The sequence below is a fragment of the Lolium perenne genome, chromosome 6 (genome assembly GCF_019359855.2).
Source record: "Lolium perenne isolate Kyuss_39 chromosome 6, Kyuss_2.0, whole genome shotgun sequence".
Lineage (NCBI taxonomy): Eukaryota > Viridiplantae > Streptophyta > Magnoliopsida > Poales > Poaceae > Lolium > Lolium perenne.
Genome location: NC_067249.2, coordinates 10,803,439 through 10,817,878, shown reverse-complemented (window position 1 = coordinate 10,817,878; position 14,440 = coordinate 10,803,439). Strand labels below are relative to the sequence as shown.

General features: G+C 50.9%; 2 protein-coding genes across 2 annotated transcripts; one reads left to right on the top strand and one right to left on the bottom strand.

Annotated features, from left to right (window-relative positions):
- Positions 1–930: 930 nt before the first annotated feature.
- On the top strand, positions 931–2,522 carry LOC127308901 (protein ROH1A-like). Its single transcript, XM_051339816.2, has one exon. It carries the CDS (start codon positions 994–996, stop codon positions 2,251–2,253), a length of 1,260 nt encoding a protein of 419 aa, XP_051195776.1. The 5' UTR covers positions 931–993; the 3' UTR covers positions 2,254–2,522.
- Positions 2,523–10,149: 7,627 nt separating this feature from the next.
- Positions 10,150–13,242, bottom strand: LOC127308902 (uncharacterized). Its single transcript, XM_051339817.1, has 2 exons — positions 11,869–13,242; positions 10,150–10,456 (listed from the first exon to the last, which is right to left on the bottom strand). Exons 1-2 carry the CDS (start codon positions 13,055–13,057, stop codon positions 10,398–10,400), a joined length of 1,248 nt encoding a protein of 415 aa, XP_051195777.1. The 5' UTR covers positions 13,058–13,242; the 3' UTR covers positions 10,150–10,397.
- Positions 13,243–14,440: the final 1,198 nt, after the last annotated feature.

The following is a 14,440-nucleotide window of genomic DNA, read 5'->3' as shown; positions in this document are numbered from 1 at the left end:
TCAAGACATTTCGTATATGAAACCAAAACGCGGGGAAAAAGAGACAAGAGAGAAAGATCCCAGGTATGCGCTGTCCCTATGTGTTGTCCCATGTATTTGGCCTAATTCCGTCAGATGTTTGCCACCAGCTGCTTTTCATTTCCGTGTCACTCTGCCCTGTCATGCCTTGCACCTCACTACCTCAGGGTCTCCTAGATTAATGTAAACCGAGGTTTAATATTTTCAGCTCCTCTGTTTAGGACCTTCAAGCTACAGAAGTACATGCATTGCACTCAGCCAATGAGCCAATCCACAATGTATTTCTTTCCGTTCACTAATATAAGATGTTTTAGTTCGATTTATCTATTTTAATATTATCTAGTCTATTCTTTGTATGTATGTTCACTCATTATGATGTGTATCTAGCTCGCTTTAAGATATCTAAAATATCTTATATTTGTGAACAGATGGAGTAGTTCTTAATCAGACGTGAGCTATTGCCAGAGATCCTGATTTTGCCAAAATCAAATTGAATGGGATGAAATCAGGATACTTTATGGAACCAAATCAATGAAAATCGTACAGATAATATTGAGTAGTAGTACCTAGGGAAATAAATCTTGCATAATAAATTCCAGCATATATATGGATTAAGAAAAGGGAAGGAAGAAAATTGCAGGAGGAGAGTACACCAAGTCCATTCAGTAGTGGCAGCCAACCAAGTCAGCCTCCCATCCTCTCCAACGAACCAGTCCACCTTTCCACAACCCGCACACACCCATGCTACTTCTACATATCTCACTGACATATTGTCCAACAGCCTAGTGGGTCCCACATGTCATCGAGTGAGGTAGAAATAGAATCTGTATCCAGAGCAGCCGTCCGTGGCCGTCCCCCTCGCAGTATATATAGACGCGGACTGCCCGCGGTTCCCCACCATTCCCTCCCGTCCACTCCTCCTCACAACCCGAGCCCAGGCCCAAGCCCAAGCCCAAGCCCGCCTCCGACCAGACAATGGCCGCCGCCGAGCCGCCGCCGGCCACCGGCGGGATGGGGTTCCTCGGCCTGCTCAGCTTCCGCCGCAGCCCCATCGCCGTCGCCTCCTTCGACCCGGCGCAGGACGACGAGCTGCTCATCCTCGACGCGCTCCAGGCCCACGTCGCCGACCGCCTCGCCGCCCTCTCCGCCGCCGCCTCCTCATCCCCGGGGGCCCCGCTCCTCTCGCTCGCCTTCCTCTCCAAGCTCCTCGACGCCGTCGTCTCCTCCGACGCCGCCTTCCGGGACGCCCTCGCCGTGGGCCCCGTCGGCGCCGCGCTCGCCCGGGCCCCCGCCGACCGCCTCGCCGCCGACCTCCTCGACCGCGCCGTCAAGGCGCTCGACGTCCTCAACGCCGTCTCCCTCGCGCTCGCCTCCCTCCGCGGCTCCCACCGCGCCGCCCTCACCGCCGCCTCCTGCCTCCTCCTCGCGGACCCCATGCTCCACCGCGCGCAGCTCGCGCGCGCGCGCCGGGCCATCGCCAGGCTCTTCCCCGGCACCGCCGCCCCGACGACGCCCTCCTCGTGCTCGCGCACGGCGCGCGCGCTCTCCTTCAGCGTGTCCTCCAAGAACTGGTCCTCGGGCCGCCACGCGCACGCCATGGCCGCGCCGCCCCCGCCGCAGGGCCTCGCCCCCGCGGCCGGGTGCGGGCTCGGGCTCGCGCTCTACACCATGAGCTCCGTCCTCGCCTTCGCCACGTGGGCGCTGGCCGCCGCCGTGCCGTGCACCCTCGCCACCGCCGCCGTAGCCCCGCCGAAGCAGGCGCAGTGGGCGGCGCCGATGGCGGCGCTCCAGGAGCGGATCGCGGAGGAGTCGCGGCGGCGGGAGAAGAAGGGGTCCTCGTCCGGGAACTCCTCCTCCACCCTCTCCCCGTCCTCGGGCCTGCTCGCCGAGATGCAGGCCGTGGAGCGCGCCGCGCGGGAGCTCAGCAGCCTCCTCGACGAGATCGCCGAGGAGGACGCGGCGGCTGATGCTGACGCTGACTCGGAGCCCTCCCCGTCCCCGGCGTCCGTCAGCGAGGACCGGGCGCGCGACGTCGTGGAGCGCGCCGAGGCCCTGGCCGGCGCGTGCCGGGCGCTGGAGGACGGCCTGGCCCCGCTGGAGCGGCAGGTGCGCGCCGTCTTCCACCGCGTCGTCGCCAGCCGCGCCGAGGTCGTGCGCTGCATCGAGCACAGCGCGCGCAGCGGCGCCGGGTCCGCCTCCACCGGCGCGCCGCCGACGCAGCCCCATTCCTTCTGAGCCGACGACGATTAGGATTTGCCTTGACGGATTAAAACCCAAAAAAAATCCGTTCTTTCTCCGCCACACTGTACCATTCTTTGATTCTGTATCACTGTCACTGCCTCTGTGATCTTGTGTAGTAGATGCAAGCTGTAAAAACTAACTTCTTTTGTTCGATTAGTGCTGTTCTTAATGCTCGAGAGCAGAGAAGAGAATGTATTGTGTGCTGAAAACCCCCCAAAAAAGGAAAGGTTCAACGATTGCAGAATTTTTGCCTGCTCCTCTCATCATCAATCATCATATTGATTTCTTTCCTTTCTTCCACTTTTTCAGATCATCCTCTCATGAGACATTCTCTCATGGGATCATTCTCTCATCAACATACTATGATCTCTGCAGCTGCAAATCAGCCGGTTGTTTCATAATTCAGATGACCAAAGTTTGGGCTGAAACATCCTCCGCTGTTTCAGATCATCCTCCCATGAGATATCTTTCCTTTCTTGCACTTGTTTCAGATCATCCTCTCACGAGATATCTCATTCTCTCATCAACATACTATGATCTCTGCAGCTGGTTGTTTCATAATTCAGATGACCAAATTCGTTTGGGCTGAAACATTGAGATGGTTGACAAGCAAGTTGACTCAGGACAGAGATGGGAGGAGTGAACCAAGACAAGATCAAGTTGGTGGATGAGACGATGCAATCAAATTCAGGGTAGACTCAACCCAAGCCGGACAGCCGGCCAGGCGGCCGGCCTACAGCAGCCAACAGTGACAGACATAGATTTTATTGGCCAGAGATGTGCAGGCCATCAAGGGTGCACAGCCTGGGATTAGCTGTTGAGAGAGCTTGGCACTTTGTCCCTTTTGCAGCTTTGCTAGTATACTAGTCCAAGTGTCCAACCCAGCTGACCTGTCCATGGATTATCCTATGACTATTGCCACAGCAGTCCTGAAGCTGCACTGCCTGATTTAGTATTCATTATCGTTTCCTGAGAGAAAATGTGCTAGCTGCTGCCACTTGTAGCTAGGAGACAGGATCTCATTTTCATATGATATCCATGTCACCATATGGTCTCCATTTTGACCCATGTACTTGCACAAGGAAAACATGTTTCCACCATGGACACAAAGATTGTGTGAAGTTACATTTGAAATGGTATGGCAATCCCACTAAGAGCAGATCCTATGGTGACAAGTACATATACTGGACACTTAGCGTTCGAGGCCCTCGCGTCGCTCCCTCCCCTGGGCGACAATGCCGGCGGAGCAAATCCTGGCCAGACACCGCCGCAACCCCACCCACCTCCTTCTCTGCCGTCGCCGGTGTGCTCCGTCCGGCAAAGCGCGCGCGGAGCCGGCGGCGGCAGGACCCGTTTCTCCTCCGGTCGGGAGGGGCTGCACACGGGATTGGGGAACCCGTGCCGGCGGGATTCGTCGCGAGCTTCCATGGCGGAGGTGGCGATGCGGCCCGATCTAGGCTCGGCTTGGGCCAGGCGGGCCATGGTGGATGCGGTTGCTGCTTGGCGGTCGGACCTGGGGAAGACGGAGCCTGGCCGTGCGTATGCGGGGGAGGAGATGCTGGGGTGGTGGCCGCTGCTTGGGGAGGCCTTCCTCCTTCGGCTCGCGTGCTCCAGAGGTGGGCGAGGATGCCGGGGCGGCGGCCCCGGAGCAGCGGCTGCGGCTTTGGGCGCGGCCATGCAAGGCATTTGCCGCGGCGTGAGGTGCATCGGTGGATGGTCTTGCGGTGGAGATCGGTGGTCGACGACATGGTCTTCCTGCCTCCCTGCGGCTCCCCAAGCTTCGCGTTTGGGTTCGAATTCCGGGTGAAAGCCTTGCACCAACTCCGGTCTGTGCCGGCGACGGTAGCGCCTTCGAGCGTCGTATCCCTTCTTGTTGGCGTCGTTGTAGAGTTCTGATCCTGACCGACGCGAGTGGCTTCAGGTTCTCCGGGTGAAAACCTAAGCTCCATCGGGAGCGAGCGACGGTGACGGATGCGTCATTACCTTGTTGGGGGCGTCACCTTGGAGCTCTTGGCCTTTGCGGTGCGACGGGTTCTCGGCGGTGGGGCACATGGCTATGTGGCCGAGGGAGCGGACGCCGGGGCGGCGGTCCTGGACAGTGGTGGCACTTCGAGGCGGCGACCTCGATCTCCTTTGCGGCAGCGGCCCTATGGGGCGGGGTCGTGTCGCTGCTTGGTTTTAGGTGGCGATTCTGGGGCTGCGTGGGCGGCAAGGTCGTCGACCCGGCTGGTTCATCTTCGGGCCATGCGAAGGTCGTCCTGGTTGCTACGTCAGGGCGGCGGCCCCGAAAGCATGGTGCTTGGGTGGCGACTTGGATATCTGTGTGGACAACGAGTTTGTCGACCCGTCTGGTTCGTCTTCGGGCAATGTGAAGGTCGTTCTGGATGGTACGTCGGGGCGGCGGCCCCGGAGCTGGAGGTATCTTTCTTGCGTTGGTAGCCTGCGTTGTGTGGATGACGGGACTCCTCGCTTGTGCGGTTTTTCATCTCGGTTTTCCGTATAAACCGGTGTGGATGACGGGACTCCTCGCTTGTGCTGTTTTTCATCTCGGGTTTCCGTATAAACCGAGCAATGTATGGTTTTGGACCCGGTTTCTCTTATAAACTGAGTCATTCTGTGCGTAGCACTCTATCTATCTAATCGGCAGATTCGACTGCCTTTTCCTCAAAAAAAAGAGCAGATCCTATGCATAGTCCTGACTGACTTGTGAGAATGACCTAGCTACCCTTCATGAGCAAAGAAGAGTACACATGACTCTGAATCCTCACCATGTTCAGTGTTCTATCATCTGCATTCATGAGGCAGCATAGAGCCTTGCCACCCATCATCAGTTAATTTCCTCACATTTGGCATGCAGCAGGTAGTACTCAACAGGACTACTGATTTTACTGCTAATCATCAATGGCATAGGAGATGAAAGTATGAGAGTATGAGACCCTTCGTTCCAAAAGAAAGTTTTAAGACCCTGAGGTGGCAGGACCGAGTGACAACATAGCAAAATCCGACAACAAGAGGCCAGATACATGGGACATACGGGGCACTTTCTCTTGTCTTTTTTCTTCTAGTTTTGGGTTCTATAAATGAACACCATAATCAACTGCCAAATGCTGAAGCCAACGGCCAAGGACATCTACAATTCATTTCTTAAGTTGCTACACAATAATTATGTCCCTTGCACGAAGCATTGGAGCATTTACGATAGTTATTTCTTAGTTTGTTACAATGAGAAGAGAAAATACAAAAGTTTATACAAAGAAACATTATTTCCAACAGTTTCTCTTCACATTGTTACCAAGACTAGAAACTATTATTTGTGGCCCTGATGTGGATTGGATCTTAAATTTGCGAAAGAAACAACCGAGCTTCCAACAGAGTTTTTTTCCATTTATAAGAACTTGTTTGGTTCAAAGAATTTTAAAAACGCGGAAATAAGGAGAACACATTAATCGAATGTCATGCCACATTAAATACTAGACAATTTGGAAACAGAATTTGTAATAGATGTCATTTTGTTGCGTTTACATGAAAAACACATCACTACTTGAAAAAGTGCCGGTGCACCATCATTTACGCGCGCCGGTGGTACCGGCGCACCACCATAGAGGTGCGCCGGGGGTAAGTTGCCTAGAATTTTCTCTCCACACCCCCTCCCCCCCGAGAATCGCCTTTTCAGTTTTCAAAAAAATAAAAGAAAATGATAGAAAATTCCAAAAAAATAAAATCCTTTGAACTGCCCGTGTATTATGTAATCTAGCTTTAATCAAAATTTGAAAAAATGAATTTCGATATATTATGCAAAATGGCGTCATCTTTCGGTAAAACGGGTTTTCTGGTTGCATACGACCTCCGATGAAAAACTTTTTTTATATCAAAATCGATCTACGCAAAATTTGCTATTCGAATTCAACGGCCTATAGCCGTTTACCGATTTTTTTGATTCCCAAAATTCGAAAAGGAAAACAGAGTTTTTTGAGGTTTTAGATTTGGATGAAAAAAATTATAAAGTACCCCCGGCGCACCACCCCTCCTCCTCCTCCTCCACCTCCGGTCACCTCCTCCTCCGGTCACCTCCTCCTCCACCTCCGGTCACCTCCTCCTCCACCTCCAACTCCGGCCTCCTACACCTACTCCTACCTCGGTGCAACAACGACATGCCACTTTCATGGTTTTCGAGGACGAACCCGAGCTAGATCTAGATCTAGATCTAGATCGGCCTTTTTTTAAAAAATTGAAAAATCATACCGCCGGCGCACCTGGCCTGGTTCACCGGGGATAATTCATGTTACTGCTGGCGCACCTGCTGGTGCGCCGGCGGTAACTCATTACCACCGGCCTGTTCCCACCGGCGGGCTCTGGTGCGCCGGCAATAGCCGTTTTTGGTGCGCCGGCAATAAGGCTTTTCCTTGTAGTGCATTATTTTTCCTAGGTGGGCCTATCGCGTCATCGACACAATCGTTGGGTCATATTCCAAAATTTTCATCTCGTTTCTATTCCTCCTGCCGCGCCTTTCATTTATCCTGCCCGATGCGACAATTCCTTACCTAGACCTGCCCCCTCTTTCTCTCCCCTTTGTGAGTATCTCCTCATCGGAGTACCGTCGATCACGCCATGGCTTCTTGGCCGTCTTCTTGGCTGGATTCTTGGGAGCTTTCGCTGCAAGGAGCGAGTGCATGGCGGCGGCGAGTTGCCGGAGAACAGACATGGTGAGACCCGGCCAAGAGACGGGCTGTCATATCTGGCCCATGGTGAAGGTAAGTCGGATCCGTGACGTGTATGGCAAGGAATACTTTGCATACTCTAGACCTCACCAACATCGGTGGGCCACCGGACTTGCCGGAATTAGGATCTTGCCGTGGTATACCTAGTTGGTATATCGCCAACAGCGCCGGTCAAAGCGCTAGCCAAGAAGGGTGTGAATGCACCCTTCATGAAGTCAGGCAAGACACAGATGCCGAAGGCGTAGCCGGATTCGTGGGTACAAAAAGCTTAGGAGGCAGACTACTTGTGCCGCAAGTACGCTGGCGGTAGATATGTTGTATCCCGACATGATCTTGAAAGAAACCTCCGATCGAATGGCCGCAGCCTCCTTTGTTAGCATCACAATCAACATCTACGAGCACACCTGCGTCGACATCGGCGAGTCCACCAATAACGGTATTGCTAGCGAGAATTACATTGACGCCTACAGAGAAGGCCGCCGCCGCTGTGCTGGATGGGCCTTCGCCGACTCCAGAGGCGTCGTCGACAGCTGAAGACAACCCGAACTTGTTCTTCTAGGCTTCATTTGTATCCCGATTTTGTACTATTGATTGGGACGAGTATGGCTAGATCTTTGATCGCGTGGCAATAATTACTCCATTTAAAACTGCAACATCATTATTTATTTTGGTTGGAAATTCTGTTTTTTTTTTGAACAAGATAAGGGCCTAGAAGGCCCTAGAGGTTCCATTATATCACACGTGGCAGGTACAATTTACAAGGAGGTCCTATGGCATCTATTGCACAAAGAAACCATAAATTGTAGAAAGGCCCTCCAGAAATTACAACAAGCACCCTGAGACAAAAACTAGAAACGCGATCAGGTCCCTGGGCGCCTCCGCCACCAATCGCCGGTGTTCCCCAGGCGTCGCCGCCGAGGAGCAAGGGCCAGCTGCTCGGGAGCCCTCTTCCGACGAGAATCCGCTGCCGCGGTCCACCTCCATCCTGCGGGGAACGAATCACTTCGCAGGAGAGAGGCTTCGAGCACCCGCGACGGGGACAGATCATGGCCTCCTCATCGGAGGTTGTAGAGTTGCCGTCCTCACGGCGATGGATAGAAACGGCGAGCTCGCCAGCTGCTTGGAAGAACTCAGAAGAATAGCACCACGCAGGCAAAGGTCGTCGACGCTGGCCTTGAGGAGCAGCTGGTTCGCCGCACCTCTCCTCCTCGCCACCTCGGCAGGCCAGGAGAGCGAGCAGCCAAAATGCCCACCACCTCGAACCGCTCCGACGACAGGAACCACCACCTCCAAGATCCAAAAACAGCAGATCTTGCTCCACCTCCTCCAGACCACCACGGCCAGAAAGGGGAGGAACAGAAGACCGCTTCTCCACTCCAGATCGGCTCCCCCCCTTGCCACCACGGCCGGACAGAAGAGCATCACCAGCGCCGAGAGATCGAGGAAAAGTAGGGGCTAGAACCACCAGATTATTGGGGAAGGCGGCGTTGCCGATGCTCCTTCTTCCCTCCAGCCGCAGGAGAAGAAGAACAAGCAGCAGCCACCCTAGAAGCTCCATGGATCCGGCGGCCGGGATCCGAAGCTCCGCCTTCAACTAGGGGCAGAACGCCCAAAACGCCGGCAGAGGCCGGAAAACACCAAGAAACTATAGATCTAGGGACCTAATCTACTCCGGCGCCAACCTAAACCAACTCCGGCCAGCTAATCTGGCGGAGCGGCCGTCGGCGGCCCGGTCAAAGACGGTGGTCTCTCAAGGGCACTGTAGCGAGAGGAGAGCGGTGTGTGGGGGGGGGGGGGGGGGTGTGGAATCGAGTGTCTCACAAAGACAGCACCACCAAACGACGTCCCCATTCGACCGATCCGATGTTTTTGCCTAACACTGTTCGGGGAACGCGACTAGAAATGATCTGAACGTTACCTGTCAATGAAAAACATGACCCTCTTTGTACAATTGTTTCTCTCTTTTGTTAATGGTTTCTCTAAGAACATCCGTGGGAAAGAACATGTTATGGAGTTTCCTCTGAAAGTTACCCGTCAATAAAAAACATGACCCTCTTTGTACAATTGTTTCTATCTTTTCTTAATTGGTTCTCTATGAACATCCGAGGGAAAGAACATGCTAAAGAGAAGGCAACACCATCTGGACATTGGATTTAATTGCATCCTATGTCTAGCTCCACCTGAAGAGACAGTCAAACACCTCCTTTTCCACTGCATCTTCAGTTTCAGTACTTGTTGGAATATCCTCGGCTTGCATTGGCAACACCAAGGAAATAGATTGAACATCATTAATCAGGCCAAACTTCACCGGAGGCAACCTTTATATATGGAGATTTTTATGGTTGGAATATTATGAGAAAAAGAGGAATAGCCTACACTTTAATAGGAGGACACGAGATATAGATTCTTGAAGGAGAAGGCTTATCACTAAGTTGCTGGTTCATAGGAACAAGTAGAAGCTAGCACACAGAGACACTTTTAATTCGAACCGGATAGGATTATCAATACAAATAAGGTACTAAAGCTTTAGGATTGCTGTGAGAGTAGTCTAAACTAATACTGACAGATCAGCTGAGTTGAAGAAGGGACAAAGTGCCAAGGCTCTCTCAACAGGTAACCCCAGGCTGTTTCAAATCTCTGTCAGTGTTCGGTACTGCATGCCTGCCGGCTTGAGTTGAGCCAATATTTTGCCTGCATCTTTCTCCAGGATTTCGCTAACCAGCTTGATCTTTTCTTCATTCACTCATCATCTCTGTCTGAGTCATCAACTTGCTTGTCAACCATCTCAAGGTTCCAGCCCAAACTCTGGTCATCTAGATTGTGAAACAACTGGATGATTTGCAGCTGCAAAGATTAGAGTGTAATCCTTGACCGGAATGTGCAATTGATTGTTCCAAATGATTACTGAGCTAATATAAGCATAAACAGTTCCAGCCCTTGAATCTCGAAACCATGGGATCTGCAGCCTCACATCAAAACTATGGTGGCGGCCCGAGAAAACAAAACAAATGAAAGGGATAAACATGCAGCGAAGACTTCAAATCCACGGCAGCGACATCATCTACTCATATGATGTAACAGGGTTAGTGATTCTATGTCCTATGAGCAGCAGCCAGAAGGAACTAGCACAAAGACATCTTATTCCAGAATAAGAAGCCGGAAGAAGAATACAGAATTCACAGGCACTGCAGCTGCAAGATTGATGTGAGACCAGTCATAAAATGTTACATGGAACTAGTATAATAAAGGGACATTGGACAAAATGACAGAACACTCTATCACAGTAACCCCAGGATACCTCCTTCATATGAGTAAAGCATATAATTGAATCGACCAGGTTATAAGATATATACATATCACGGGAAACTAGAGGATCACATAGATGTATGACGATATGGTATACGGTTAGAGCACGCTGCTTCAGTGACTCAAAGGCTGGTTTGGCTCAGTGACTGGAATACTTCGAGTTCCAACAGTACCTGTGAAGCAACCGATTTCGTTAGTTATATAACTCAGGAAAATATTAACTTCACGGTACAGAATTTATGACTGAATCTTTGAATTTGATCATTACATCAATATTAGGTAAAGAGAAAGTAGTATTTAAAAAAGAAAATAAAAAGCACAAAACCAGTGTTTTGGAACAAGCAAGTATGGTTCAAATCCAACCGAGCATTGCTGATGTCCGATTAAAAATGATCCTAAATGAAGCCACATTCTTTTCCGTAAAAGAAGTGTCACATTCTTTTGTTTTCTGGACTCACGAGATTCCCATTAAGATCAAATCTAACTATTTCAAACTTCAGAAAGTGCTAACATAAGTTTGAGATAAGTAGATCAAGTAGCATAGATATCACCCTCACACCTTGCATATTTTGCTTAAAAAATAGTACAGTATAATCCTTGCATCCAGAAACGGTTCTAAGAGCAAGGAAGATCTTTTCAGTAATCAGTTATTAGTTAATTTTTCTGTGAACAGTTTGCTCACCAACCTTGCCAGGTAATTTAGTCTTTTCATGCAGACAAGTCCCAAGTGACTCTAAATATCAAGATGATAAAATACAAATTGGCATCTCGACTTAGGGGCATATGAGAGGTTACAACTCCTATTGACACAATGGCAATTCCATATCAATTAAGTGACACATGATCAATTTTCTTGTTAAGTTAAGAGATACTAGTCAGGTGGGTCATGTCCAACAAAGGTATCCAGAATCCAAAAACAAACAAGGAAAGTACAAAGAGAGGAGTAAAACTTTTTTAGAAATTTAGCTAACTTAATTATTGAATATCAATCTCACAAGTGTAAATTTCTACAGCTTTCGGCCACCCACTCGGTCAACATGCAACAATTGGAATGAAGAAGCCCAAATATACATGAAAAACAAGCAGCATTATCAGCAGCACGACCCTGAAACACGCTGAGGTTTGACATATCATCTTACCAAGTGTTATGCGGACGATAGGGAATCTTTTGGTACAAGAAAGCTGTGTGGAGAGAAGCAATGTTGTCCCCCATAGAATTAAGAGCAGGGTATGTATGGATTTGAGTCGTAAGATTTACCATGAAGGTGCCTGTGACTACAAATTTGTTTTTGTGGGTAGACTACAAATTGTGTTAAACCAAATTTATAACTTTTCACAATGGTTTTACATGTAATGTATGTTAACCTCGCAGCACTGATATAACATAATAAATCACTCAAAATAGTATGTTAAGATAAAGTTAAACTAGATCAAGAGAAAGAAGACAGCTGCTAATTTTATCGATCAAGCACACATGACAAAGATAGCTAAGTTAGTAAACACTTCAAAGCACAGTAGAGGCATTCCAGAAAGAATGTATGCAAAATAAGCATATTCAGCCTGTAATGTATAGAGAAGCAATTACCTGCAGTAAAGAAGTCTGTGAAAGGATGATAGGAATCCTCCAAAAAGCTTCCACGATATTCCCTGACCCTCATCGACTCAAGTTGAACCATGATCAAGGAACCCCTGTATGGATCTCCAGCGCCGCGCACCAGTAAAAAGATCTCATCAGTATCCTCAGCATACGCCACTATAGCTACGATCGGCGCATTAGTCGAAGGCGGTAGACCAATGATATTTTGCAGGTTAACAGTCTTGCGCAGAACCCACTTGCCAACACCATGACAACTGACCTTGTGGTCCCACAAATGGAAGCTTGGGTACATGGATATGACGATGCCAACATCGCCGTCCTCTGCCCGGATGATCCTCATGTTAGCCCTGCGAATCTCGGCGCCCGCGATGGGAAGCCTCTTGATCACAGCTAACTTCTTGCTAACCAAACTGAACTCGAGTATGTCAATATCGAAGCCATGTAGCCACCAGTAAATGGCATTTCTGATGAGGGTGCCAGGGTGACCGCCGAAGAAACCGCCACATGGTCCCCGAGTCGACACGAGATCTCCCCACAAGCCGGTCTCAGAGGAGTAGACGCGGGCAATGGCTGGCCGCTGGTTTCCGTGGAATGTGCCTACCAAGACCACCTTAAAGGGGCTCGAGTGGCCGTGACCCGGGTAGTCGTCGTTGCCGGCGGCGCAGAGCACGGCTCCGCTGGTACTGAACCCATGGCCGTACCCAGCCACATTGAACTCCCGCGGAAGGGCCACGACGCGGAGGTCGCCGGAGACAGGGTGAAAAACTCGGAGCTCAAGCCGTACCCGGTTGAAGGCGAGGACGCGTCCGTGGCGGCACCCGAGCAGGTTCCAGCTATCGAAGAAGTCGTCGGCGCTGACCGGCACGGCGAAGCGCTCGGCGGAGATGCGGTCGGGAGGGTTGAGGACTGAGGTGAACACGATGTCTCCCGAGGTCTTCCCGTAGACGCCGAGGATGGGGGGCTCCCGGTGGTGGGCGCGGAAGCGGCACTGGAAGGCGGCGGAGGTGACGAGGCTTCCCCAGAGCTTGGAGACGACGGAGACGCGGGGGAGCGAGGAGGGCTGCGGTGGAAGGCGGAGTAGGATCTCGCCGAGGATAGCTTCGGAGTCCAGCGGCGCCGCCTCCGCCGGCGAAAGACGGCAGCTTCCGGCCGTCTCGTCGCCGCCCCCGTCGCTCATTGTGGGTTGGAGATTTTATTTCTGAAAAGAAAAACCCGACTTGGAGGTAATATATGGGAGGAGGCAGAAGCAGCACAGCCTCCGCCGGCGAACGGCGGCAGCTGCCGGCCGACGGCCGTCTTGTCGCACATGGTGGAATGGGGATTTTTTTCCACGGGAATGACTGAGTGCAATCTGTGGGAGAAGCAGCACAGAGAATAGAGACGGAAGCAATGGAATACATGGGCTGGGCCTTATTGACAAAGATGGAATTAGCATACTGCTCAATGGGATTGGACCGAACAATTTCCACCAAAATAAATATACTCCTAACTTATAAGGCCATGAGACTATAGTTCCCTCCGTTTTGTACAACACCCCTAATAAAAACTACTCCTAACTTTTTTTTTGCCGATAAAAAGCATATATTAATATCGCGTAGATACCAATTACATCTAGCGTCTGCAACAACTTCATGCCCTAATAGCATAAAAGATGCACACAGCTAAAAATGATAGAAGAATTATAAAAAAGAAAAAGCCCCGCTACAAAGATCGAAAACTCTAAACAACAACTCTGACACCACCAAGACAACACCAGAAGATCAGCTTCTTCATAAGCGACGCCTCCAAGAAGGAAACAGTGCACACACGCTGTCATCGCCGTTCACAGATCTTAGGTTTTCACCCTGAAGAAAGTCCTCTCTCTCAAAACAATGTCTTCAACAAGAACATTGCCAGACACAACCAGTTAAGGCCAGACCTTGGATTTTCACCTTTAAAGATAAAACTCTAAACTTCTCCTGTGCAGTCGCCCCCACATACAAGTCGATGTTCGAAGTCACGAAGCTCCAAGATAATTCCACCTCACCACCAAGATCCGACCACCGTTGCTCTTCCACCGACCTCGGCTTTCATGACCTTCTCCGCCAGCACCACGGAAAGAAAACTCCATGATATTAACAGCCAGCAGAGTTTCGAAGCGCTCCCTCTGAAACCAAACGGCCAGATAAAAACATGGGTGCGCACGACCGAAAGCACCCAATTCAGCAATCTTCAGGCATTGATAGCACAATGAATTTCACCGGCACGGCCTCCCGAAACATGACAATCCAGCCAGCCCGGCAGGAAGAAGCATCCGACCGATCTTCACTTGGCGGGAGAGGAATCCTAGGACAGCCACCATTATTCATGTCAAACCGAGAAAAATGATGAGACACGCAAAGATGATGCCTCTGACAAGGTAACGACGTCAAGCGACGCCGCCATCATCCACCAAGACCGAGGTCGAGGTGCGGTTCTCACCGGCTGCCCCATCACTCCAAGCTCATCCCTGTCAGGATCCTCACCGCCGGAGATCAGTGTTGGATCCCAAGATCCACCACACTCGATCCCATCTTGGTCG